At 44.3% G+C, this 24,823-nt stretch overlaps 1 protein-coding gene across 2 annotated transcripts; it reads right to left on the reverse strand.

Moving 5' to 3' along the window:
• Positions 1-1,017: 1,017 nt before the first annotated feature.
• Positions 1,018-24,823, reverse strand: GMCL1 (germ cell-less 1, spermatogenesis associated). 2 transcript variants are annotated; one of them, XM_083514293.1, is made up of 14 exons: positions 24,457-24,812; positions 22,550-22,673; positions 14,603-14,699; positions 13,699-13,796; positions 12,560-12,672; positions 11,788-11,853; positions 11,579-11,663; positions 10,112-10,202; positions 9,410-9,550; positions 8,242-8,311; positions 4,200-4,275; positions 3,706-3,851; positions 2,753-2,840; positions 1,018-2,555 (listed from the first exon to the last, which is right to left on the reverse strand). In XM_083514293.1, the coding sequence occupies exons 1-14, from the start codon at positions 24,687-24,689 to the stop codon at positions 2,427-2,429; spliced, it is 1,557 nt and encodes a 518-aa protein (XP_083370419.1). In that variant the 5' UTR covers positions 24,690-24,812; the 3' UTR covers positions 1,018-2,426. The 2 variants fall into 2 exon arrangements, 1 of the variants encoding a protein (XP_083370419.1); XR_014528657.1 differs by lacking the exon at positions 1,018-2,555 and having other exon boundaries at positions 2,759-2,840; positions 4,163-4,275; positions 24,457-24,823.

The following is a 24,823-nucleotide window of genomic DNA, read 5'->3' on the forward strand; positions in this document are numbered from 1 at the left end:
GGTACCCAAGTCAACTCCGAAGCAGAGAGCATTGGATTGGGCAGCCTTAAACTTCAGCACCGTGGCAATGCACTCTTGAGAATAAGGCATGCGGATTCCTGAACAGACCACACCACATGCGGTCATTCAGCAGCACTGAGAGCTCCATAATCATGGCACTCTTGCAATGCAGAACCCAGGAGACCTTATCTCATTGACTGTCTCTGGATTCACCATCCTGGGAATTTGTTCCTCAGACCACCTTTCTAATGCTGGAAGGGCGGAAGTTCAACACAAAGCCTTTCTGGGTAACATGCCAAAGCTCTGGGGCAGTCATCTAGGTTTTGCTCTTGCCCTGAAGCAACTCCCAAAAGCAGCAACTGTCCAAAAAACTAGAGAGGCTGCCAGCCAGCCAGAAAAGGGCCAGAGGGAGGCAATAGCTGGGGCTTTGTAATTACATTTTTCGCTCCATAAGACACACCTTCTTCCTCCTAAAAAGTAAGGGGAAATGTCTGTGCGTCGTAAGGAGCGAATGTGTGGTTGATCGCTGGCTCCCTTTCCGGCCCCAGACTCTTGCCCAGGCCTCTATTTTTGAATGTTCTGCAGATGGAGGCCGTTTGTTTCCCCAGTGACATGTAACTGGCTGATTAGATTATCTGTCTGGAAACTGTAGAAACGACTCCCTTTCCTTTCCTAAAGAAGCTGCAGAACTGAGTTGAACCCCATAAAAACAGGATTTTTTCCCTTTGCAAAGTAAGCTCAACAACTGTGAGTCGATCCTCAAAAAAACGGGGCTTTCCCCCTTTCCTCCTCTAAAAACTAGGTGTGTCTTATGGAGCGAAAAATATAGTGTGGTGAAAGCAGACAGGAAGACCTTTATCATCATCTTCTCTCAGTGAGGTGGGAGCTGAATGTTGGAAGACTGAGGACCACCAAAAGGAAACGCTTCTTCATGCAGCACAGTTAAATCATGTTTACAAGGCATTCTGCTTATTTTTCAGACTCAGACCCCCAACGAGAAACCAGTACCAGGCAATATAAATTGTGAATGGTTTATTCACAGTTTGCTAATATATTATAGCATACAAAGGGTATATGACAAAAACTGAAAGGCATAAATTCCACAGCAACCCCTTCCCTCCAATACGTACAGACTAAATCCACTTACATCTCACTTTTAATAGATCACTTTTTTAAAAAAGTAAACAAAAAAGTAAACACCAAAATATGAATGCTTTGACCTCAGTTCCTAATTTGGATTCTGCAATGTAGCTAAAAAAAAAGGGGGGGTTCAAACACACTCAAGTTCCTGAGCATAACTAGGATGTAAACTCCCAATATTTGTGTAATGAAACTAAAATCACTTTTAAAAAATCTGTACATGGTAACCCAATAGCTCCAACAGAATGCTAGTGTAAACCTGTGTGTGGAAGGTACACCATGCAGAGTTCTTCATAAGCCAAGCACTTTGAATACATATGCATTTTAACTACGGCACACCAGGTTCTGCTCCAACCCCCACAGCCTTCCCAAGTGAGCTGGAAGGCCGGATCCCAAGAAGCCTCCTGCGCCCTTTAAGAGCTGCGTAAGGTTCAGAATTTCATAAAAATGGCTCTTCAAAGAACAAAGCTGTTCAAAACCATTTACAGTTCTTAAAGGCAGGAGCCCTTGGGTCTGGACTTTGCTACCCCACAAGCAGAGATGTGTCCAATCCTCAGCACTGGGGGATGGTCTTGTGTTTAAACATGCAAGAAAGCATTCCCTCAATACTGGCATGACAGTCTGCAGAGAAACCTGTGCCTGGACTTTAGTTCAATGAAACCCATGTACCGGACCCACCTCTACTTCTATGTAATCCACAAAATGAACTTTAAAAATACATCCAATGTTGAAAAAATATAATCTTGAAAACAAAACTGGATATACATGTAAATATATATTATATTCCTCATTAGGAAATATTTACAAGTCCCAAATGCTAAATGAATTCTTTTTTTAAAAAAATTGCACAAATAAAGGGGTAACGGTGAACCCTGGTGCACAACCACTGAAAGCAGTGGAGTTTTATCAAGGCTATAACTGACCCTTAACATTTCCAAGTTCAGAACAAAACCTAGAGGCATTACCCTACATGTTAGCCCACATGTAATTATCATGGATTTTACGGATGTGCTCTTCACATTTAAGGAACATGTCCAGTTTAGTTAGCTGCATTTTTATCTTGTCTGAAACTGGTAATGATTCTCAAGTGTAGCCTTCCCTTGGGCTCTCTTAAGAGCCACAGGAAAAATGCCAAAATTGTGTTGGAAACCTTTCAGATATGCATAGGAATGTACAGATAAGGGGTGGAAGCTGCATTTCTTCTGCTACAGTGTGTAAGGCCATTTTATTACTTTTCTCTCTGTGCAGCAAGGGCACTTGAAATAAAAAAGCCATGAGAACAAGACTCAGCTTTCTAGGTTATCCAGCTGTCCATCAGTCTCTGTCTTTTTCTCTGGGGACGTATACAGGAAGTTGCAGCAAATATACAGAGGGAAAACTAGCAGTCGGCTGTCCAAATTCATCACTACCTGTTCCTGAAAAGGAAAAGAAAAACTGTATTTTTTGTAACGAAGGACACAATATTTCCCCCTTATAATTCAGAGAATTCATTCTGTCCTATTCTCTGTTCTTTTTCCTGCTGTTGTTCCCTGGAAACACTTTTCAAGGGAAGAAGAGCCAGTGTCTCCTTGCAGTAGCATCTGAAATGAACCAAGGTGCTGAAAACACATACCTGATCTTTTTCAAGGGTTAATATCTGATATCCTGCTGTTCTGCTACAAATAAGCTTCCCACTGCTATCAAAAGAAGCCAGACGCAACCTAAGGGCAGATAAAAAGTTACACTAAGCAAGGTGGAACCGATTTGGGAGAGGGGGGAATCAAAAGAACTGTTTGTATGGGGTTTTGTTTGGTGGGGGTGGGGCCTTAGGAATGGCAGGTAGAGAAAAAATGTCATCTTTTATAGTCAGCATTACAGTTGACAGAAGCTATACAGTCTCTTCCAGTATATAGGGCGATATGAGGAAGGAAGGAAGGAATCTCTAAAGCTGCCAGCAGACACTGGCAACCCTTACAATTGTAAACGTTGTGCCAGTGTTATTATGTTGGTATACATTTTGCCCCTAAACACAGGCTTCTACAGACTGGAATTGTCTGTATGACTTGGCAAGTGCCATAATATTGTATCCACAAACCACCTAGCAAATTCCCCACTATCTATACACAAACTGGAACCCAGGAGGAATTTGGGCAGAGGGGAGAAAGGGTGCCTTAATCCATTGCTCCCAAGTCATGCTCTTCATCTTTCTTTCGACGCTTGATCTTTCCTGCCTTTTCTCTGAAAAAACTGTGGGATGCGGACAGCTTGGATACATGCTACCAAAGGACGCTATATTCCCCCCTCCCTTCCCTAGCACCCATATTTTGGGATGGAGAGAGGCTAACCCTAGTCAAGGAGCAGCAGCAAGGGGACTCTAATAAATCACACTAAAGGGCAATTTCTCAAAAGTTGATTCTTTAAACTCCTGCCAACAGCTAGGACGTGCAACACTGTCCTCTACACTCAGAATATTTCTCAGTGGCATCAGGGGAAAAGTACCCCCTCACTAAAGCAACACAGTATAGGGTGACCCTGAAACAGAGTCCAGGGTGGAGATAAAAGCAGGCAGAACCACCGTGCACTCACCTGAAAGCAATGTTCCTCCGGGGCTGCAAGCTGACTGAGCCACTACACGGCTGATTCAAAGTGTTACGCTTGAAGATGATGTAGCGGTTGGTGTAAGTCACCAGCAGATCAAAGCCAAAGTTGAAACCTGTCCATCGCCAACAATACTTGAAGAAATAAAGGAGGTCATTGCCCCAACATATAGTTACATACTAAACATATGCTTTAGTTTTACACCTGAATAGTTTGCCACAGATCTATTTTGATCTCAATCTATCAATAGGTTTATTGCTAAAAAGCTCTATGGTGGCTGTTATCAATAGCGATGGCATGTTGGCATACCACCTGTATATCTAGATGTCAATTATGGTACTTAAGACTCGTAAGAATTTGTTTATAAAAACACAATTTGCATTATAACCCAATATTCAGCAAACCACTCACAAAAATTGTTAATAGCATAGCAATTGTTAATTACCCGCTTTGAAAGGGCATGGAAAAACACTTGTGCTTACTTCGCCATCCTTTGCAAGTTTCCTGCCACACCGCATGCTATTTGCTTCCAGCTCGTCCTTATTAATTTCTTGAGGCCTTTGGACATACAAAAGAGCCTTTTTAAAAATGTCATATTTTCAGATGAAAGAGCAAGAAAAGTAGCCTGTGAAATCAGGTACATAAACATCCAAGACAAACTGCAAATGTGTTGAAAACACTCCCTTCTGCTAGCATCAAAGTTCCTTGCTCATCCTTCAAAGCAGTGTTGGGGAATGAGTGTTCGGACCCCTGGGCGGTCACCTGTGGGGTACCTCAAGGCTTTGTTCTCTCCCCCATGCTTTTCAACATCTATATGAAGCTGCTGGGAGAGATTATCAGGGGGTTTGGGCTCAGTGTTCACCAGTATGCGGATGATACCCAGCTCTACCTCTCATTTAAAGTGGATCCAATGAATGTGGTGAACATCTGGTGTGTCTGGAGGCGGTTGGACAATGGATGGTAGTAAATGGTTGAGGTTGAATCCTGACAAGGCAGAAGTACTGTTTCTGGGGTACTGGGGGCAAGCGGGGGGGCTCCCTGGTCCTGAATGGGGTAGCTGTTCCCCTAAGGGACCAGGTGTGCAGCCTGGGGTCTTTATGAACTCAACTGTCCATGGAAGTGCAGGTTAATTCTGCGCCCAGGGTGGCTGTCTTGCTCCATCTGGTATGCTGGTTGAGACCCCACTTGCCTGCGCACTGTCTTACTTTTTAATGGTTGATGTTTTCTTATGTTTTTAATATTTTGTTGGGAGCCACACAAAGTGGCTGAGGCAACAGAGTCAGATGGGTGGCATATAAATAATAAAACCATTATTAAATTATTATCAGTCTGATCCATTCCTTGGGTTTATATACAAAAGACCAGGATAAGATTGCTACTGAGCCGTCTTGTTCTGGTAGAGGCCAAAGATTATGCAAGTAGATCAGCTTCTTGCAGGATCCTGCTAGTACAAGGGAGAAAACTAGTTGGGTGACAGTGGTAGGAAGGTTTTCAGCCTAGTCTGATCTTGCTCAGAACTCACTTTTGAACCTTTCATTTGTATAACATTACACAAGTGTAAGACTAAGTAAAAATACTCCTGCTAACCAATGCAGAATGTTTACGACCCTCCAGGCTAGCCTAGTTCCAGTGGAGGGGAGTCCAACAAAGCGAGTAGATGAGTACAGCACACACACCAGGAGCAGAAGCACCCCAAGAAACAAACACAGTTCTCACATTTACGTATTTTACAATATATCCTACCTATTTGGACTCAACAATGAGCCTTACCATTAAAATGGTGAGTTATGCAACCATTACAACAAAAAAACTAAAAATTTGGGTGTGTCAAGATCAGTAAGAACAGGAGTGAGAACCATCACAACAAGGGAGATACATCACCAACCCTGAATCTGCAGAACCACAATTCCACAAGCAGGAACTTGGCAATGGAGAACGTTGGTGAAATGGTGCTTGGTACAAACAGAAGAACTGCCAGTCAAGGCCAATAAAGTAGGAAGGACAGATGACCAATACTTGTGTTATCAGAACCCTTACAGCTACTCTGCCTACCATGCACTTTGAGGAGTCACAATTCCATCCTTACCACTGGAGGTTGCAACAACAAAGAACTCCAGAGTTAAGCAGATGGGGGGGGGTTAATAGCTCAAAATACGCCCCCTTATTTGAGGGATCCCATAGTGTACTTCCCTCCCTTTACGCCTAACCTCTGGTTCCTGCTCTGTAACAAGTCATTGATCCATAAAAGGACCCCCTCCCTTTTATCCCATGCCTGCTAAATTTATTCAGTCTTTGGAGAAGTACCGTATTTTTTGCACCATAACACTCACTTTTTTCCTCCTAGAAAGTAAGGGGAAATGTCTGTGCGTGTTATGGAGGGAATGCCTACGGGTGGCATGCCTACGGATTTTCCTCCTCTAAAAACTACGTGCGTGTTATGGTCGGGTGCGTGTTATAGAGCGAAAAATACGGTACTCTTCAAAAGCTTTTCAGAAGTTGTAGCATTGAGCGTTGTTCTTCTTCTTTGGCGATCCCTCATAGCTGAGTAAGATTGTCTTCCATGAACACGGTCTTAACAGTGAGTCTGTAAGTGACTGTGGAGGGTTGTATCCAATTAACCTCTACTCGGAGCAGACCCAATGAAATTAAATGGACCCAAGTTAGGCACACCTATTCATTTCAGTGGGCCTACTACAATTATGACTAGCACGGAATACAACGCATTCCAGCTGACGGCTGGGTTCCCTTCTGGGCACTGCATGCCAGTGGGTGAAGTAAAAGCAACACACACACAATTCGCACAAACCACACATACACATGTCCTACTTGTGCATTCCCTCCGTCCTTGTCTGATAAGTTTCATAATAAACCAACTTCAAACAATAGGTTACAGAGCTGGCTGATTAAATTAAACTTTGCTTTACGCAAGGAACCTGGTTTGTACATAATGCTAAGCTGAGGCTCTTTTAAAAGTTAAATTACACTTGGCAGAAGTCCTCCTTTTGGCTGTGTGAGGAGGAACAGGAGGCACACACAAGCCCAAGAGCAACCTCATGTTTGTGGAGGCTCATTCACGTAGCCAAAACCAAGGCTTAGCATTCTGTGCAGCTCAGATCACAGTCAAAAATCTATAAAACAAATGTGTACACACACACACACACACAAACACACATATATCTTGGGCAGCATAAAAGCTTAGGCAGGAAACCTTTCATAGGCAGAAAGCAAATAACTTAAAACTGTAAATATTGCAGAAGTTACTACTGAAAAGTTGGAATTCTGGATATTATCTTCTCTGACCATGTATTTAGAAAACTTTATCCTGCTTCTCTCAAACTGAAATAATTCAGTTTAATGATTTGCTTGTTTCAATGCACTGTGCCTCAGTATCTTTGTAATAGACTGAAGCTGCATTCTACATAATCAGGCCATTGGTTAATCTAGAGCAGCTAGAGAGTAAACGCCATTAGAACTCAGAGAGACTAACTTCTGGGTGAATATGCACAGAGGACTGGACTGCAAAGGTACTGTGGGCATTTGATTTTGGAATCTGTATACTGCCTCGTTTAAGCTAATAGGCAAATGGCTAAAAAGGGCAACACCTACAAAGAGTGTGAATCAGTGCAATTCTTTATGGGGAAGGTTTGAGAAATGTTTTTAAAATAAAACAAAACCAAAGCTATATATGTGAAGGGCAAGCTTCAAATTCATGAGCATCAAGATTAAAGCACACAGAGAAATGCAAGTTATTTCCCAAAGAAAGCGCTGATTACAGGATCAACTTGAGTGGCCAAACGTTTGACGCGCCTGAAGTTTACATTTGTACTATGAAAGCTGCTCTCTACAACGTAAAAGCACAACCAGTTATGTAACATCTTCAGCAAAGTGTGTGAAAAGGCTTTCATTCATATCATAATGTAAAAGCCAACTTAATGTATTAATTTTATTAAATAAACTTCAACTGCACTAAAAATAAAAGTCACAGAACCAGGCCGCCAGAAATCCACTCATTAAGGTGCAAATAACAACAGAATTTCTCTCAAGTACTCTGCAAATTGCAGAAGCATTGAATTTTCGCTGTTTTGGTTTTGCAGAAGGAACACACAGTGCAAGCAATGCTGAAAAGGCCCTGGGCTACTGGAAACCAAGACTAAGCTTGTTCCCTAAATCTCTAGGATATACAGAAGCCTCAGGGAGAGGGGCAGGGTCCTTTCATCCTTTGCACCAGGCTTTGGAGAATGAAAAAAGCAGCCACTTCCCTCTTTTCCAACACTGTCATAGGCATGATCAGATGACTCTGGGAATGATGGAAGCACTAAGCATCTGTTGAACACAGAAAGCCAAAATTTCTGGGCTGCTGCAGATAGCCACCCCCAAAAGACTGGAACTCTTAAATTGAAAATGTTAAATTAGCCACACTTTGTTTTTCTCTTTCATTATGAGAGCCACATTCTGAGATGCCTGTACCGGAGGAGAAGGGGGTGCACTTACAAACTTATAGGAAAAGGGGTGTGCTATACATACCCAATGTCATTGTCTTGTTCTGCTCTGAGCATGGCAAACCACTGCTGTTTGTAAACAGAGGACAGCCATTCTAAAATTTAAAATTTAAAAAAATCAAAGTGGGTCTTTTACAGATGGGGAATATAAGTTAAGCAGCACTTCAAAAAGTCTTATAACTTAGACAAATCTATGCATGTTGCTAAACTATAGGATCCCACCACTCTACACTAAACGATTCAGCAAGTGTGATAGAAGTAAAGAAAAAGAAGGGGGGGTTCCATTGTTTGAAAGAACATGCACACAAACACACACACACTACTATGGTTAAAATGAAAAATGGGCAGTCATTAATTTGTGCCTAGGTAATCCAGTTTCAGCTAAGACCTTACCTGGAATGGTTTCTATAAAATTTGGTGCTCAGAGTATTTAATTCATCCATCCCTTTTGCCACTTCAGTCCAACTTAAACAGGCCTCAGTTCCAAATCACTAATTTCCTCTCATCTCAACATTTGCTAGTTCACCTCATTCTCATGCCCCTTCAGCTTACCTTTCTACCATTAAATCTCATTCAGTTTAGTTCTGCATTTTTCTGTAAAATCTTCCACCTTGTCATGTTGACACAAAACCCCAGTTCCTCCCAACAACTTCCAGAGAGTGCCAAAACTTTCTTGTTTACTAAACTAGAATAAACTCTACGGCGACAATCGTATGGCGGCATTCCCAAGACATGCAGAAAACACAAGCCTAGAACATACTGCAACCAAATAAGCCTTTCACTTATGACATTCACCACATATGGAACCTGAGCCCAGGACAGCACTATAGCTACGGAAGCATGTTCAATCCCTCTAAGGCAGCAGTGGGGAACCTCTGGCCCTTCAGTTGGTGTTGGACTCCCAGCTTTCCTTCAGCCCCAGCCAGCATGGTCAAGGTCTAGGGATTTGAGAATAGTGGAAGCATGTTCACCAGTCCCTGCATTTTGAGGGGACAGGGAAATGGTATTCCTAATCAGAGATCCTGCAATCCTGCATTAAGCTGTAGGAATCCTTTGCACCCAAACCCCACTTGATCCACACCACTTTCACATTAGTAAATTGGATCTGAACCCCCTCAGCATGGCCACATATTCAGTCCTGAACCCACCTTGTCTGCGGCCAAGGGGGAAAGAGAGAGCTGCTCCAATCTTACCTGCAGGTATCAGACCATCTCGCTCAACAATTTTTGCTGATGCCAGATCGCTGACTATGTACTGCAGCCGTAAGTGCCTGAAAACTGCCAAAAACGCACTTCCTGGCTCTGATTCCAAGAATGAGATGCCATCCCCAAAATCTGCAATGTGATAATAAGCAAGCCGTTATGAGTTCAAAAACTTTTTCGTTAAGCTTGCACAGTTGAACTGGCCCTGCCCCTCCTCCCAAAACTGCTCGGGGGGATCACTCAACCCTCTGTAGCCAGTTTCGGGGTGTGTGGGAGGACACATCAAGAGAAGTGTTGTTGCACTCACAGAAGTCATTCTGCTAACAATGACTTCATTGGATTCCACCCAAACTATTTATGGTCAATTGTACAGTAACAGAAAGTGGGAAATGGCATTCTGCAGGCAAAGCTGAAAAATAATCAGATTTTCCTTTAAATTGGAACAATTTTATTTTCATTCACTCACTTTAATTTCACCTGTTTTAATACAACTAGATCCTGCTTTTTTTTTAAGTGCTCAGGATCACACATAGAACTATGGATTATGAAGCTAAATAAAGGATAGATGCTTTCCAGCCCACATTAAATAGGCCAATTGCGTATTAACATCTTCAAGGTACATCTTGCACAAAGAGAAGATTTTAGATTTCCAACATGCACAGTCATTCACAAACTCCAGAGCTGCACAAATACCTTTTTTACGCTTGGAAAACCAAACATCTGCTTCACTTAAAAGGTGCTTTAGAGATCCATTCCAAGAAGGCACCAGTTGAAGGAACATCCACTGGATAAAAATAAAATGGTGTAAGTTTAACATTTTCCATTGGAACATTTTTCATTCAGTGTGAAAACACACACACAGACCCCTTTTACAAGCAGCCCCATCTACGTGCGTTCAGTATGAGTGTGACAATGTTTACGCGCATTGTGCCGAACCTTGAAGTAACCCAGAAACATCATAACGACGTCTCTGAAACGCTATTAAAAGAGTGGAAAGGGGGGCAGGGCAGAGGCAGAATGGGGGGTTTGCAGGCTTTTTCAATGGGTTTCAATTACAGTGTCACCTTGGTTTTCAAACGCCTTGGTTCCCAAACACTGAAAACCTGGAAGTAAGTGTTCTAGTTTTCGAATGTTTTTCAGAAGCCGAATGTCCAATGTGGCTGTCGGCTATTGTTTCCAGGGTGCCTGCACCAATCAGCTGTGCCCTGGCTTTCTAATATTTCGGAAGTCAAATGGATGTCTGGAATGGATTAGGTTTGATGCTTGGCACTTTTGTTTTTGCTATTTATTTTGTGTTTTTGTTTTTGAGGCCTTTTTGGTTTATTTGTTTTTGGGACTGTGTGGAACCCAGTTCAGCCACTGATTGATTGATTGATTGATTGTGTGACTGCGGAAATGGATAAAAGTCCCCCATCCAAACAATGACTATCATCAGTGCAGGTAAGAAAAATAATAATTTAAATTTTTATTTTATAGTACAGTACATTGATGATTGCTTTCATTTTATGGATCAATGGTCTTGTTAGAGAGTAAAATTCATGTTAAATTGCTGTTTTAGGGGTTGTTTTTAAAAGTCTTAAACAGATTAATCCGTTTTGCATTACAGTACTTTCTAGGGGAAAGCGTGCCTTGGTTTCGGAACACTGTGGTTTTGGAACAGACTTCCAGAACGGATCAAGTTTGAGAACCAAAGTACAGTGGTACCTCACAAGACGAATACCTTGGAAGACGAAAAACTCGCAAGATGAAAGAGTTTTTTGTTTTTTGAGTTGCTTTGCAAGATGAATTTCCCTATGGGCTTGCTTCGCAAGACGAAAACGTCCTGCAAGTTTGTTTCCTTTTTCTTAAAACCGCTTGAAGAGGTGCAGTTGCGGCTTGACCGTGCTTCGCAAGATGAAAAATTCGCAAGACGAAAAAACTCGCAGAACGAATTAATTTCGTCTTGCGAGGCACCACTGTATACACGATTTCACTGATGCACATGGTGCCTTCGAAATTAATTGCCTTGTAAACAGGGGCTGCCTGTACCAGAAATAAGAATGTTTTATGACACAGCAGCACCTGGACCAGAGCAACTGTGGATTAAGCCTGGTTTGGTGCAAATCCAACAATAGGGCAACTGTTTCACACAAACAAGACTATCTGGGCCTTGGTTACTACCTTTTTCAGAGCAGTGTACACATCCATCTCCACTTGCATGACAAACAGGTTAGAGGAACTGATCAGCTGTTTCATGAGGTTTATACTGGAACAGAAGACATGGCACATGAAATGTCAAGGTAATGAACAGATTCATTTAAATTTGTATAATTTTAGGCTAAACACCTCTCAATATCTCAGTTAATCCAAGATAGCTGAAATCTCAATACCTGAGTTCTTTGACGAGTTCCACACACTGGTGTGTCATCAGGTTGTTCAAGAGCCATTCAAGGCACCTAGATTTAACATATATCAGTCTTATCAGAGTGCACAGAAAGATGATATCCCCAAACAATTAAACATCTAGAAGAACATTTTAAACAACTTGCAGAGTAGATACTTGCTCCGTATTACCAAATATCACCGTATACCATGAAGTCCCCACATGCAATGCCCGCCCACCCTGCTATAATCCCCTTCACTCCCACCATGGATCTTACATTCCCAATGCATCCAACAATATAAAGCAGGCTTCCTCAACCTCGGCCCTCCAGATGTTTTTGGCCTACAACTCCCATGATCCCTAGCTAGCAGGACCAGTGGTCAGGGATGGTGGGAATTGTAGTCTCAAAACATCTGGAGGGCTGAGTTTGAGGAAGCCTGATATAAAGTATCACTCTGAGCCTGTGTCATCCTTCCAATTTTCTGATTCCCGGATACCACAGCCCACAATGCTCAGAAGTCCCAGCTGCACTGTATTGGGCAGAAGTGTTTTCAGAATGTCACACCTACTTTTACTTACCTAAAACTTATTTTTTATAGAAACATGCATATCCCAAAGAACATACTTTTCAGAGTAATGTACAAAACAAGAAGATGAAAGAATGCCCATGAAGGAGCCACATTAGCTGCTTCCCAAAGCGATTCCAAGGGGAATCACACTATTTTTAGAAATGCCTTCTCATTAGATAAAGCTCATTTCAATGCAAAGAAGATACTTGCTTTTTTTTCAGGGAATCTAATCCATATGTTCCTGCAGAATTATAATAGCTGCACACAGTTTTTGCATTAATTGTTTCCTTCATTGTCTCACCACATTGCTGTATTAAGCCATCCTGAAAATACACAATGACAGAAAAAAATCTCCAATGCCTAAATAGTATGTGTAATCTACTTCCCAGAATAGCCTAGGAAGAAGGTGAACTCAGTAGATAAAGTATTGATAATGCCTAAAAGCCTGGAAGAAACCTATATATATACCTCCAGTTTAAGCATCGTTCGGTTGCCCCCATTTTGAAACATAATAAACTATTTATGCCAAGTCAAAGTAGTTATTGTGTGCATGAACTGCTAGCAGCAGTCCAAAAAGACACTTTTCTAGCTTTCCTACGTGAGAGCCCTTGGAACAGGAGCAGGGAACCTGCAGCCCTCCAGGTGCTGTTGGTCCACTATTCTCAAATCCCTAGACCTTGACCATGCTGGCTGGGGCTGAAGGAAAGCTGGGAGTCCAACACCAACTGAAGGGCCAGAGGTTCCCCACTGCTGCCTTAGAGGGATTGAACATACAACCTTTGAACACATATATTGCATATATAATACAGAGAAGCAGCAGAAGATGGAGATTGTTAACAGGAAAAGTTACAGGGCATTCATAAAATGTTCAGCTTTGCATTATGAAATGAGTCTTCTTACATATTATCATCATAATGACGAATAAAGCAACTTACAAAAATAGTATGAACACAAATCTGTTATAACATACACAATCAACAAAAGCCTGAAAACACATCTATACAAATTAAAGACAGGTCTCACAGATCCTGCCCCACAAATCTCGGAAAACCCTCAAAATGAAAGGCCACCAGCCCAGGTAAAACAAAAAGGTTTTACCCAGGTGTCTAAAACATATAAAGAAGGTGCCAGCATGCCTTGCTAGGGAGAGAATTCCACAAGCATGGAGCCACCACTGAAAAGGCCCCTTCCCATGTTGCCACCCTCTAGACCCCTATGGAGGGGGTTCACAGAAAAGGGCACCGGATGATGACTCTGGGTCTTTTACCAAGTTAAACATTTTACAAATGCCCCATAGCTTATAAACTGAAGGGGGAGGGTGCCAAATAAAGGTAGCCATTTCTACTTACCAATTGCAGCATGCTGGCTGCTGCTAGGAGTGCAATGACTCTGCTGGGATTTATTAACACTTCATCTCGATAAAGTGACCCAAATGCTACCTGTAAGGCTGGGAAACAAGCATCCCATCAAAGCAAATGTAGAGGATGGGTATACTACACACAGTTAATTAGTGTTTTTAGTTAGTTAATTCCTTTCCATCAAATGCAAGTGTTCAAGTGATGTTTAAAAATTTAATGTCCGGAAACCCTCTAAGAACTTTCAACACATCAACAACACTTCAGAAAGGAAAACAAACTGCAGAACTAGCAACTAAGAAACTTGGAGGAGTATATCCTGTGCAGGAAAAGCAGTCAAATGCATTAAGAAGTATTAAGCAGCAGGGAAAAGCTGCTGAGAAGCCAAACAGCTCAACAGAAACAGCTATTATGACAGGTCAGGAACATGACAAATATAAAATCCTACGTTACGCCAATGATCCATAATAGCCAACCTAACCTAAAACTAAGGGGTAACTCTTAAGTCACTGGAACAGAGTAGGCAGACTTTAGCAAACAACTGTTTTCTACATCAACAAATAAAAAACAGATTTTCAAATGCTCTGCTCTTTTGTAATAAAAATTCTGGTGGGAGTGGGTCAGTTCATCTTGTGTTTTTCACACTGACAACATAAAAAGTTTTAAAGAAGTCCCAAGGTGCCTGGCTACTTTCTTTAACGCTACTCCCAAATGGAGAAACCCATTTTCTAATGAGTTCTCTAGAATCTTCTCCCAACAGATTCCCCAAATTTCCAACTGTAAATGTGATTCAAATAATGTTTTAATAAACAACTTTTGATAATAATAATAAAAAATCTGAGCTGACTTGACAAGTACCCATGTCTTCTGTAAAAAAGGAACACCATCCTTTGCTTACCTTCTACATTAATATTCTGATCAGGAATTTCCAATTCTATTGTATCCATTTCCGATTCCTTCCAAGAACCGCTGAACATACTCGAAAAGTAGCCAGACTACAAAAAAAGACCCTGAATTTAATTCAAATGCTTAAAATGTAAGAATATATGCAAATTAATATGGTACAAAGAAAGTAAGCTGTATGTCCATATCAGGAGGCATTATGGCAGATCTCTTCCATTCCTAATAAATTTCAAGCAAATTCTTCATTAGCCTTTATTTCAAGCATGTTTGATCTCTAAAGCAGTGTTTCCCAACCACTGTTCCGCGGCACACTAGTGTGCCGCGAGATGTTGCCTGGTGTGCCGCGGGAAAAATTAAAAAATTCGAAAGATATATATTTTTTTTAAAGTCAAATTTTCGATTGGGGCGCCGTCACTAGATGACCCCTGGGGTTCCCTCCCTCCCTCCCTCCCGCTCTGCGCCTCCCTCCTCCTCCTCCGGGGAGGCCCTTCCTGGCTCTCGGCCAAGGCTTGGCGGCTGCCACTCACTCACTCGCTAGTCCACCCGTCCCTCCATCCCTGCACCCGGCCTCTCCCCCTCCGTCCCCGGCGCGGGGGCTGCCAGGATCCGTAGCCCATCGCCCTTGGGCTCCGCGCCCGCGCGGGGTGCGCGAACTACGTTTCCCAGCGTGGCCTGGCGGGCCGGGCGTTTTGTTTGAAGCGCTCTTCTCCCGGCCATGGAATGAGCGCAGCGGCGGCCGGGCGGGCAGGGGCTCTTCCGCGCAGACCCCGCACAGCCTGCCTGCACCCCCGCGGAGATTGGGCGGCAGGATGGAGCCCGGGGATGCCCGCGGAGGCGGAGGCTGCCCCCCAGGTAGGGCTGCGTCGGGGGGGGGGGTTATTTTTGCAATGCTGCATCCGCGCCGGAGGGGACGCATCGGACCGCGGGGAGACCCCTTGGCGGGCGTGCAAGGCAATGCATGCGTGCAGGCGTTGCATGGAGTGCAGTGCAATGCAATGGCAACGCGGCGCCCTGCATGCATGCATGCAACTTCCACCGGCGCTCCGGACTTGGCAGGTGAGGGGGGTCCCCAGTGGGCGGCAGAGAGAGCCGGGAGGGCGAAGGGGAGCAGGGGGGAGCAGCGCTGCTCCCTGAGCCGAGCCCGGGGGGAAACTTCGGCGTCGTTGCGCCGGGTGTTGGAAGCGGAGGCTGGCGGGGGCCCCTCACCTGCAAAACCTGGTCGCCTCTCATATATTTCGTGCACTGCATTCATCGCCCGCTTTCTCCTCCAAGGAGCTCCCGGGGGCGCGCGTGGTGTTGGTATTAAAGGGTTAAGAAGCTCTAATCAAGACGCTCTAGTCACTGAGCAGCTGGAGGTCGTTAGGCTTCCAGGAATGTGAGTTTGTATAAATAGTCAACTCACTCGTGTGTTTGCCCCTTCCTTCCCCCTTCCTCTTTCTTTTGGGGCGTGTTTGCTGATATGTGATTCTTCACCAGGGTTTTTTGTTTTGTGTAAATAAACCTTTTATTTGAGTTCCAAACCGCTTGCTCCAAGATTCCTTTATTGAAAAGATGCTGACTCTCCAGCCCTTCTTGAGCCGCTGTGCGAAATGCTCTGCTGTAATGGGACATTGCCGCATCGGAAGCGCACTGGACATTTGATAAGCATTAAACTAATTAAAGTTTAATGGGACAGGTTATGGTTGTTTGTACGCCAAGAAGGAGATAAGGAGTGCAGTTAAGAGTGATTTATGCAAGGACTGGAGCGAAGACAGAAGCGGTTGCCGACAACGAAAGCCTTCAAAGCAGCTTGAGTCCTGCAACGTGCCTAGGAAAAGTTTTAAAGAGGCACTGCGCAGTTTGTACTCGCTGGAAGACGCCTTATTCCTCGAGGAGCCACCTCAGCAGCTGGGAGACGGTCTACAGGTCTGTGAGTATCGTTCCTAAGCCCCAGGGAGGATGGCAGAGTCCCAGGAAAGTTTTACTGTCCCATTTACGCGACTCAATGGGAAAAATTGGCAAGATTGGAAGGCTAGAGTAAGGGTTTGGTTGCAAGCAAAAGAGTTGTGGAGTTGTACTGAAGCACCGCCTTTACAGGCAGCTGCAGACGCGTCTGCAGAAGACAAAGCAGCAGCGGCAGCTTCACAGAAACGCGACAGGAAAGCCCAAGGTCTACTAGTTTTGGCAGTGGGACCAGAGCAAATGCCTTATGTTTCTGAGTTAAAGAACACGCATGAGGTCTGGACGGTTCTGCAGCGGTTAAATTCCAGAAACACTGCGGGGGCCAAGATCCATGCTACAAGATGTTTGTTTGATTTACGTCTCCAACCGGGAGCGTGTGTGAAAGAACATATTGCCAAAATGGTGTCTGCCTTTAATCAACTAAGACAGCTGGGCATTCCTTTCTCTATGGAGCAGCAGTCATACATATTGTTGTCTTCTCTTGATAAAAGCTATGAGACTCTGGCTTTAACTTTGGAAGCTATGCCTTCAACTGAATTAACCCTTGAATACATTTCTTCTCGACTTGCTGATGAACAGGATAAAAGGCAAAGAGAAAGAGGTTTGTCTTCAAAGGGGAGTTATGCTGTGCCTAAGAGTGGGGGTGCTGAGTTTGAGAACACAGTGAATGCTTTTGCAGCTAGACACTGTTTTCGCTGTGGTTCCTCTTCCCATTTAATCAGGAATTGTACACGTGAACCTGGTCAAGACAGCACCAAGGCCTTTACCCCTAGTTACCAGACAAGGAGTTCCAGGGGACGTCGAAGAAGAGGAGGAGGTCGTGGCTACTCCCACAGCACACAGCACATGGGTTCAGCAATGGCGTTGATGCAAGGGCGTGGCCAAGGCAGCAATCTACGCTGGTTGATCGACAGTGGTGCATCTCACCACCTGGTGGCGCCATCTAGTGTCCGTTTGCAGAATTGCAGACATTTGCAAACCCTTAAAGTTGTGACAATGGCAGATTCAACTAAACGTTCCTTAGAGACTGTAGGCACAGTGTTTTTGAAGTGTTTGCAAACAGAAATTGATGCCTACGTGCTAAAGGGAATGAAGGGGTGTATTTTGTCTGTGTCAGAACTTGATAGAAATGGGTTTAAAACCGTGTTTGAAAATGGGGTTTGCACTATTTCAAAGAATAACGTATCTCTTTTGCAGGTGGAATGCAGAGATGGGTTATATTATTTTGAGACAAGTCCAGATGAAGTTGAACAGGTTCATGCTGGTTGTGTGAACTCGCCTACCCATAATTCTTGTGTTCATTTATGGCATCGCCGTTTGGGACATATTAATTTTCAGTATGTTAAAAGGCAACCTGAATTATCAGAAGGGTGCAAATTTAACAAATGTACTAAGTATTTGGATTGTACTGCATGCAAAAGGGCGAAGGTTCATAGATGCAGCTATCCCAGTTCAAATAGGAAATCTGACAAAGTATTCCAACTTGTGCATATGGACCTATGTGGCCCAATGCCTGTTGCTAGCATGGGAGGTTCGAGGTATGCACTGTGTCTCTCAGATGACAAAACAAAGGTTACATGGTTTTTTTCCTCTCAAAACAAAAGCAGATACTGCAGAAACAGTTAAAAATTGGGTTCATGCAGTAGAACTTGAATTCGGTACTAGAGTACTTGCTTTTCAGACAGACAGAGGGTCAGAATTTACCGGGTCTGTGTTGCAGAATTTCTTTAAGAAAAAGGGAATTAAGCATCGTCTGTCTACACCTTATTCCCCCCAAGAAGGAGGTGTGGCCGAACGTAAAAACAGGGTTCTGCAAGAGTTGGCAAACTCTATGTTGTTTGATGCTAAACTTCCTCAAAGTTACTGGGCGGAAGCCTGGAAGACGGCTACTCATGTTCTGAACCGAGTATATAATTCGGTAATTGATACTACGCCATATTTTGCTTTATATGGGAAGAAGCCCAAAGTTAATTACTTTCGGGTGTTTGGATCTCAAGCCTATGTACTTATCCCAAAAGCGTTAAGGAAAAAGGGAGGTCCAAGGGCTAGGAAACTCATCTTTTGTGGGTACGAACCACACGCCAAATCTTGGAGGTTCGTGAACCCAGATGGGGATACTACAAGAGTGGTCCTCAGTAGGAGCGCTGAATTTTGTGAGCAATCCGGATGGACACACTTACATGCTAACCCTGACATTTTGAGAGATGATTTAGGCATTTATGCTGAGAAAGAAAGTCCAGAGGGTGATGAGCCAGAAGGGGATGGTGCACATGGTTCAGATGCAGATTCTGACCAGGCACAAGGTTCTTCTCCTAAGGTAGAAAAGCCAGAATCTAAGAGTGTTCCAACATCGCCAGTCATTAGGCCTAGCAGACAGCAAAAGCGAAGCAGGTCGCCTGCAACACCAAGCCCAAGGGAGGTATCTAAACGGAGGTCTTTATCCCTAGAGGCACGTCCAGACATAAAGTCTGAGACAGATTCTGACAGCCAACGGTCAGAGGGGGCACAAGAGGAGCAATTGCGCAGGTCAAAACGTGCCACAAAGGGCAAGCCGCCAGAGCGGTTTAAGGTGACAAGTGTATACATAAATATGGCACAGTGTGAGCCAGATAGCTATATAGAGGTACAACAGCTTCCAAGCTCAGAAGCCGTAAAGTGGCAGGAAGCAATGGAAAAAGAGATGGCTTCAATGAAGTCTCTCGGTGTGTTTACAAGTACAGAGCTTCCAAAAGGGCAACAAGCTGTAGGTTGTCGATGGGTATATCGTTTAAAGCCCACAACTACTGAGGAGTTGCAATATAAAGCCCGACTAGTTGCAAAAGGGTTTTCGCAGCGCAAAGGAGTTCACTATTCTCAAATCTATGCCCCTACTTCAAGATCAGAGTCATTAAGAATGCTTTTAGCCTCTTCAGCTAAGAAGGGAAATAAGCTGTTTCATTTTGATGTCAATGTGGCTTATTTAAATGCAGACTTACAGGAGGAAGTCTATATGACGCCACCACCAGGTTTTGAAGGAGACAAGCCAAACCAGGTCTGGCGCCTACACAAATCCATTTATGGGTTGAAACAGTCCGCCCGTAATTGGAATTCCTGCTTAAACGATGCTCTAGAGAGCATGGGGTTCAGAAAGAGCGCAGCAGATGCGTGTCTTTATCTAAAAGGCTCGGGATGTGAACAAGAAGCAGTCTTGATATTTGTTGACGATTTATTATACAGTGGAAAGGACGATAAACTTGCACAACAATTTGCCACAAAGCTTGGAGAAAGGTTTCAGATAAAATCACTAGGCAATGTATCTGTTTATCTAGGAGTTAAAATTCAGCAAGATGAAGATGGGAACTATTGGCTCAGTCAAGAAGCTAAGATCCAGCAGTTGCTGGAAAGGTTTAAAATGGACAACTGTGCTGGTGTTAAAACCCCAATGGAGTTAAGTTACACAAAGGATGCTCAAACTGAGCAACAGACAGAGTTCTGTAATCCCGGGGTTTATCAGTCAGCGATAGGCAGTCTACTCCACATTGCACAGTGGACTCGGCCCGATATAACATATGCTGTCAACATGCTGTGTAGACAAGCTGAAAAACCATCAATGCATGCTTGGCAAGGAGTAAAAAGAGTTTTAAGGTATCTCCAAACTACCAAAAGGTTTCGCTTAAAACTATCAGCAGAGGGCAGCACACAACTTGAATGTTGGGCCGACAGCAGTTGGGCAGATGCTGGACCAGATAGAAAATCAGTGTCAGGAATGGCGATAAAATTTGGAAATGCACTAATTGGTTGGAGATCAAGAAAACAATCACTTATAGCTTTAAGTTCAACTGAATCTGAGTTCAATGCATTATCAGATGTATGTAGAGAACTGGAATTTTATAAGCAACTGGTACAAGAATTGTTTGGAGAATGTTCCCTACCTATCAGAGTGTGGGAAGACAATCAACCTTGTATTAAACTAGCTAAATCAGGTCAATTCAAGGCACACACAAAACATTTGGATATCCGTTATCAAAATGTATGCCAAAGTGTAAAACAAGGTTTAATTGAACTAAAGTATTGTCCAAGCCAAGAAAATCTCGCAGACGGTTTTACAAAAGCTTTGAGTCCGCAATCTCATAAATGTTTCTGTTCAGGTTTAAATTTGAATTAAGGTTGGTACAGCTCAGTGTTACGAGCGAGAGGGGGTGTTGGTATTAAAGGGTTAAGAAGCTCTAATCAAGACGCTCTAGTCACTGAGCAGCTGGAGGTCGTTAGGCTTCCAGGAATGTGAGTTTGTATAAATAGTCAACTCACTCGTGTGTTTGCCCCTTCCTTCCCCCTTCCTCTTTCTTTTGGGGCGTGTTTGCTGATATGTGATTCTTCACCAGGGTTTTTTGTTTTGTGTAAATAAACCTTTTATTTGAGTTCCAAACCGCTTGCTCCAAGATTCCTTTATTGAAAAGATGCTGACTCTCCAGCCCTTCTTGAGCCGCTGTGCGAAATGCTCTGCTGTAATGGGACATTGCCGCATCGGAAGCGCACTGGACATTTGATAAGCATTAAACTAATTAAAGTTTAATGGGACACGTGGTTCTCCCCGTGTTATCCTCGCAACAACAGCCCTGCGAGGTGGGTCAGGCGAGTGGCCCAAGGGAGCACCCAGGGATTGTCCTGGCCAGGTGGGGTGATTTGAACCCTGCTCTCTGCCCGGTCTTCGTCCTCATTTAGCCCCCACATGTGCATGACTGTGCATGACTGAGGTTTTCCCCCCTCGTCTTGGCTATGGTGTGAGTCTGTGCTGTTAATTAATGGGGTTCTGCCTTCGGAGAAGATGAGCCAGCCCTCAAGGAGGTGATTATGTAATTTGCTAGCAATTCATGTCCCTCCCGGCGTGACGCTGCGCGCTGACGTCACGGGGCTGTAATGGTGGTGTGCCTCGAGATTTTTTTCATGAAACAAGTGTGCCTTTGCCCAAAAAAGGTTGGGAAACACTGCTCTAAAGTATCAGTTTGAACACTCTCAACTTTATATGCCATGGTTTATGACACTAGAAACTAGTGTTCAGACCATGTAGTACCCACCACCCCATGTCCCTACTCTAGTCTTTGATCCTAGTTAAAGCAACCTATGGTTTCCCATTATCTCTGAAATAGATTCAGGAACAAAAACCAGGATCAAACAAGGCTTTCATTCCTGGTTAGTACATCACCATTAAGTCACAACTTCCTGTTTCAGGAGTAATGAAACACTGGTTTTAACTAAGTTTGGAGAAAACACAACTAAGATTATGAATCGTTTTATCCAAACAAACCTAAACTACCAACTGTAAAACAAGAGGGGGAAGAAGTAATTACAATAATATTGAATACTGCCTGAAATTTGAACAAAAACTCCCATGGGCAGCAATTTAGAAGGGTACTGGAAAAGGAACCACATACAAGACATACAAATAGATGTACAAGGGTGGTCTCATGCTACAGACATACATACATTGCCGTATCCATACAAAGTTAGGTGTAGGTAAATTAACACACACATACACACACCATGTAAGTATACCTTTTCATTAAAATGTAATTCATATAAAACTAGAAATAGCTAGTTTTCCATCCAAGGAAGTGAAAATTACTGCTCTACTAGAACTTTCCATCACAGCAGGAGGTGACCCCATTATGAGATGCTATCACTCACAGAAGTTTACCTGAGAGATCAAAAGAATAAAGTCTATTTGTACAGTAGTATATTCCCTTTGACAACCTTATCTTTTCCAAGGGAAACAATATGTTATAATTTATTCAAGCTAAGCTAAAGTATGCTTTGTTAGCCATTAATGTACACCTCACTGCTGCTCTTGAGAATTCTGGACATAGCGGCAGGCAAGGGATAAGGAGAGTGTGTCTAACGGCACTATCCCCTGCATGCTTACTCAGAAACAAGTTCCACGGAGTTCAGTGGGACTTGCTCCCTAATAAAGGTATTTAGAATTAGAGCCCAAGATCTGCCTGGAAAAAAAATATTTTATTCTTACCTGACATAAGTATATCTTGTGCAAGTTCCATTCTTCTCCCAGAGCACAAATCTTAATATCACTGTTTTCACCATTTAGAAATAAAGTCTGATATATATACTTGGAAGTGCTTTTTAATTTTTTCCTGGATTAAGGGGGGGAAAAAACAAGTGTTGAATTCCAGCACGTAACACTAAACATAACATTTTGAAAGCTTGTTGGACAGATGAACCTTCCTTGCAAGCATCCCATTGAACCAATTTGATCCACTTTCCATGGTTTTTACCAAAGTCAATGGTTACAAGGTTGGTTTCAAGTTACATTTTGTTTAAGAAAGCCTACAGTTATCCCAACATCATGCTTCTTTATGAGCTGAAGCAATCAGGAGTAATTCTAAAAGCAATCATGAGCCTTCTAAAAAAGCCTTTAAAAAGTGGATACTACAGAGCATATTCTGGCTCAGCCAATGCCATTTCCTTTACCTGCCTGGAAGCTCTCATAAGGGACATAATTTTTTGGCATTACCAGCCTCATCCTGCTGCTGAGGATCATATCTAGTTTAGCTTTAAAACACAGGCTCACCTAAGGCGCCAGGAATGTATGTCATTTAGCTACTTTTAAGATGTTGCCAGGCATGTGCACGTTCTGTTGGAACTTCTGTTCCTGCTACAATAGTGCTTGAATCTGCAAAATGGGAAGGCCAGTAGCTCAAAAGTAAAGCATGTGCTTTGCCTGAAGAAGGGCCTGGGTCCAATCCCTGCTGGGATCTCCAGGTACAGCTTGGGAGAGACTCCCTGTCTGAAACCCTGGAATGCTCCTCTCAGTCACTGTAGGCCAGTGGTTCCCAGAGGGGGCAGAGAAATTCCTAGTGGGAGGCACTAAGTGGCGTGGCAGGTGGCTGCTGGTAGCGCAAATGACTAACAGATTTTGACAAGCTGATGCCACTGGGTCACATTTGGTTGAATTAATTCATCCTCTCTCAAACTTGGCTCCCCAGATGTTGTTGGACTACAAATCCCATCACCCCGATCACTGGTCCTGGTAGTGAGGTGTGATGGGAGTTGTATTTCAACACCTGGGGACCCAACTTTGAGAAAGGCCGAATTAATTAAACTAAACAGTTTTAACTGGGTTTTGAATTAATATGCAATCAGTTGTTACTATTTTAAATTTTGTGGTGTTATCTTCCTCAGTGAGGCATGCAATATTCTGAATAATGGGGGGCACGGGGACAAGTTTATGGTGGTAAGGTAAAGGTAAAGGGACCCCTGACCATTAGGTCCAGTCGTGACCAACTCTGGGGTTGCGGCGCTCATCTCGCTTTATTGGCCGAGGGAGCCGGCGTACAGCTTCATGTGGTCAGCATGACTAAGCCGCTTCTGGCGAACCAGAGCAGCGCACGGAAATGCTGTTTACCTTCCCGCCGGAGTGGTACCTGTTTATCTACTTGCACTTGACCTGCTTTTGAACTGTTAGGCTGGCAGGAGCAGGGACCGAGCAACGGGAGCTCACCCCGTTGTGGGGATTCGAACCGCCGACCTTCTGATCGGCAAGTCCTAGGCTCTGTGGTTTAATGTTTGGGAACCAGTGGCCCTGTAGAAAGCACTGAGCAAGATGGGCCGATCACAGCATGGTAGGAGTTGGCAAGGTCCCGAGGATCATCTAGTCCAACCTCCTGCAACGCAGGAGTCGCATCGGCCTGACTCGGTATGAAGCGGCTGCCTCGGTTCCCCGGAGGGGGCTGCAGAAGGCCGATGACCCCCCCCCCCTTTCACCTGCAGCCCAGCGCAGTTCCCCGCAGCGGCCCCCGCTTGGTCCTCGGAGGCTGGCTGCCTCGGACGCTGGAGGCCTCAACCGGGTCCTCCAGGGCGGCATCCTGAGGCAGCGAGTCCCGCAGGCGAACGCGCCGCTGCCCTGAGGCGAAGTACCTCCTCGGGGTGTTGAGCAGCCGCTCCTCCCTCTCGCTCTCGTCGTCGCTGTCCGTGTCGCTCGGGTACGCGCCCAGGTCGCCCCGCTTCCTCTTGGCGGCGACGGCAGCCCAGCCTCGGCCTCCGACGCCCCTCAGGCCCGCCGCCGCCGCCCCCGCCGGACCTTCGCCGTGAGGGGCAGCGGCGGCCGCAGCCGGCCGTCCCCGCCACGCCCTGCTGCTCAGCAAGCCCATGGCCGCTCGCCTGCCTCCTCCTCATGGGGCCCACGCCAAGGCCGCGGCCGCCGGCGACTCAGCGACCAGCGGCAGCAACGGCCGCCGCCATTATAGCCACGGCGGCCGGCCGACGCACAGCGCATGCGCCGCAA

The sequence above is a fragment of the Podarcis liolepis genome (genome assembly GCF_965112155.1).
Source record: "Podarcis liolepis genome assembly, chromosome: 7".
Classification (NCBI taxonomy): domain Eukaryota; kingdom Metazoa; phylum Chordata; class Lepidosauria; order Squamata; family Lacertidae; genus Podarcis; species Podarcis liolepis.

Bases quoted from the DNA above. Each gene is read 5' to 3' on its own strand.
- GMCL1 (XM_083514293.1), bottom strand. From the start codon at position 24,689: ATGGGCTTGCTGAGCAGCAGGGCGTGGCGGGGACGGCCGGCTGCGGCC. The intron at 22,674-24,456 runs GTACTTCGCCTC...CCCTTAATCCAG, and splicing joins CTGCTCAACACCCCGAGGAG to GAAAAAATTAAAAAGCACTT. The intron at 3,852-4,199 runs GTAAGCACAAGT...TATTTCTTCAAG, and splicing joins AACTTGCAAAGGATGGCGAA to TATTGTTGGCGATGGACAGG.